At 30.6% G+C, this 3,580-nt stretch overlaps 1 protein-coding gene across 2 annotated transcripts in view; it reads right to left on the reverse strand.

Annotated features, from left to right (window-relative positions):
• The window catches only part of LOC112211838 (uncharacterized), a 157,986-nt gene that overhangs the window by 124,616 nt on the left and 29,790 nt on the right, over nt 1-3,580 (reverse strand). For both annotated transcript variants that reach the window (XM_067053358.1, XM_067053362.1), the window contains exon 3: nt 1,482-1,723. In XM_067053358.1, coding sequence (XP_066909459.1) covers nt 1,482-1,484 — 3 coding nt within the window. In that variant the 5' untranslated portion in view covers nt 1,485-1,723. The remainder of the gene's footprint in view (nt 1-1,481; nt 1,724-3,580) is intronic.

Here is a 3,580-nt window from a genome sequence, read left to right on the forward strand (position 1 = left end):
TTCTTATAGTTATTATTATCATATTTTCATATATTTTTCTTGTATTTCGGTAATTTGAAAAATTGTAAGAAATAAGTTTGAGCGTTTAATTGTCGTAAGATTAAAAATATCGTATGATTAGACTAAAATAAGTATACTGTGTTTTTCCTAAATTTGATAATTCTTATAGTTATAATTATTATAAAATTTTTATATCTATATCCTTTATTTCACGTAATTTAAATAAAACCGTTTAACGGTCACCTCCCCTCCACTCTGTATACTGTCCATTTTTTGTTACTGTTTCGAAATCTCTCAACTGGAACCGGTGGGTGGTCTTTATTTGTTCTTTAATTTTTATTATTATTTTATGATTTTTTAATTTTTATTTATTCCTTCTCGAGCTTTATTTAATCTCAACTTACTTCTTTATTTTCCATCTTTTTGTGTTTTAATTTTTTATGTATGTTTTATACTATTACTTGTTACTACGTCTTTTTTTATATATTCTTAATATTCTCTATTTTATTTCACAAATATTTTTATTTCTTCTTTTTGTTCATTTATATATAATTTTCGTTTCTCTTATATTCATATAATTTTAAGCCTACCTTATTTTACCTTTTTTTTTATCTTATTATCCTACTATATAAAAATATTTTTAATTATTCTTGTATCTATTTAGTACTGATGAAGAACTGTAAAGTGGGGTAAAACGTGGAGAAATAAATAGTTGTTAACTATTTTTTCTTTTGACCTCATCCCTGACCATCTTCTGTGTACTTTGAAAACAAAGTGATTTGAAAAAGGCAAGGTTCTACTAGATCGCAGTTTACTCTCCTACGAACTTCCCAACCGCTATCGTGAGTTAAGGAACCGGTATTATAAATTTAAACAATTGCCACTTGCCCAACTGTAGGTTCAGTTACTTTAGACATATGGTTCCATGTGTTCACATTTCGTTACAATTTTATAGAAAAGAAACTCAATAAAAACAACTACGTTCCCATAAGGCCCTTGAGACCATTCTAACAGCCCTTTCAAGCCCTTAGTATCCTATATCAATAGCAAAGGCTGACACTTATGCAGGTACAAGCTGTCATCTCACAATGGACTTGCATCAGTCAAACTATTTTATGGTTAACATATGTAAGTCAGTACACACAAGTCTTAGGTCATGGTCTCTTTCTTAGAAATCTGACCACCCAACTTCTTGCCACGCCTTTTTTCCCCTTCCAGATATTTCCTAAATTATCTGATTGGTTCAAACCCCTTCTCCTATTTCTCTATTCCTCCTACCCCCTCTTCTCAAGTGTTCATATATATTTCCTAGACTAGATAGCTAAGTAAGAGAAGTAGAAGTAGAAGAGAGTTACTCTGTAACAGTAACAGTAACATGTAGTTCTTGTAAATATGTTAGAATAAAGTCATTTTAGTCTTCACTGATTTTTTATGATATATAACTCGTGTAATTCGCACATACTTCATCTCATTACTCTTACCATTCCTTTCCCCAAGTGGCTCTCATTCCCTTTACCAGCGCCATCAATCCACCAAACACAAGAGCCTTGTAACAAGCCTCGTTGTAGAGGAAGGGCCAAGGTTTGTAACCATCCTTAGAAATTTGTCCTCTCTCTTCTAAGACTTTAGCCATCGCGTGGAACCTCCCGAGGTTCCTCAGTACTAACCTGGCGTGCTCTATGTCCTGTAGTTTGGTGCGATCGACAGTATTGAATCCCGAAGCCTGGAAAATTATAAAATATTGGTGAAATTAAAAACAATAATAGTCACGTGAACGTGACTTAAATAAAAAAATTTAAGAGATCCTAGTCCTGTTCATATATTTGAGTGGGATATATTTAGAATACTGGCAAAATAATGATTTAATGTGATAGATTTTACATTTTTAGATAAAGTAATGCAAATAAGACTTGGTAAGGCATAATAATAATAAAGAAAAATGCTTAAACTTAAACAAAAAAAAAATACCTCTCCTTTATTGAGATAATAAAATAAAATAACATCAATATAAACTATGACATAAATATTTGATCACAAAGGAAATTAAAAATTAATTTCACATAATAAAAAAAAGTAAGATGGTCCGGGTGTGGTCAAAGAAAAAAGTCATAAAACTATTTAATGTGAGCTAACGTTTCGCTCTACATTACAAGGGTTTATTAGAGCTAAAAAAGTGCAGACACTTAAATCAGGCAAAAAGTAAGCGAATTGATACCAAAAAAATTAAACAATTATATCTCATCCTGTTTATATTCTTATTATTCCACTCCTACGTTTCGGCCTTTCCAAAGGATAACTTATTCTAAATATCACACCTACAGTGTTGTCATGAATTTTGCGGGCTATTATATTTTAGTTTATCAATCTATCTCATATCAAACTAATTCACTTTTTCTAATTCTATATGATATAATATAATAACTACCTTTATCAACAATACATTGGGTTAAAACATATAATATAATTGATAAATTAACCAGTCTTAAACAAGAATTCAAATTATATATCAAATTTTATTTTTATAGAAATTATCATAATTAGCTAGAAATTAGTTAAATTTTATTTTTGTTATCATTTACTTACTCTGTTACCTCATTTAAGTGTTTGTATCTTTTTTTTTTAGCAATGTGGGTCGAAACATAGGCTCACAAGAGATATTCTCCTAATAAGAGTCAGTAAAACAAAGCCTCACCCCTTCAAGCTTAACTCATCTAATTTCTAATTCTGTTTATACAAAGTCAGTTAGTGATATTTAAAATACAAAAACAAATAGTATACTGTTCAAATGATTAAATTTAGAATGAACATAAGATGTGAGTACGCTTTGGTTAGTTCGGTGAGTAAGGCACTGTTCAACTGACTCACGGAACCCAGCGTTGGCTCTGGCTGAAATCATTTATTCTGCTACTGTGCTGAGGAAAAGTGCTATGAACTCCTCTGCCACACACGAAACTAGATTTGACTTGTTTTACTTAACGTAATATTGCTATAGGCCAATTAACAAACCCCAACTTAAACTTCATGCTGATATATAATATATTGTTTCTAATAAGCAAAAGGTTCTTATTAAAATCAGATTCAAATTATTATTACAACTCGTTGAACCAAAATTTGATTTTATAAATTTGATTTCTTTATAAACCGTGCCCTTTGAGCTCCAAATACCAGGTACTAGGTCACCAGTCCAGTTGCAAGCACTAGGGGAGAAAGATATCTGTGCGTCACAAAGTCATGTTAGTACAAGAGCCCAAGAGGAAAAAAAGGCAGTTAGTTCATCCCAATTTCTTATTAATTTAATGAAAACTATGTATAATTACTAGTCAAAATTGATGAGTCTGCCAAGTATAGTTAGGGGGAATAAAAAGTGGCGGCTGTTTCAAAACGTAAAAAAGAATTATTTTTTCTGGATTATCTCTCTAGGAAGTCTGGTGAGTCAATTCTTTTAAAATTTTTTGAGGTTAATTACTTCCATCATTTGCAATAAATTATTATTTATTTATTCATTAACAATTGTACAACGTTTCGGGACCACTGTCCCATATTCATGCACTATAAAAACCTATAACAATAATAAAATCTA

Source organism: Halyomorpha halys, unplaced genomic scaffold (assembly GCF_000696795.3).
Source record: "Halyomorpha halys isolate HHAL.00 unplaced genomic scaffold, Hhal_1.1 Scaffold786.1, whole genome shotgun sequence".
NCBI lineage: Eukaryota > Metazoa > Arthropoda > Insecta > Hemiptera > Pentatomidae > Halyomorpha > Halyomorpha halys.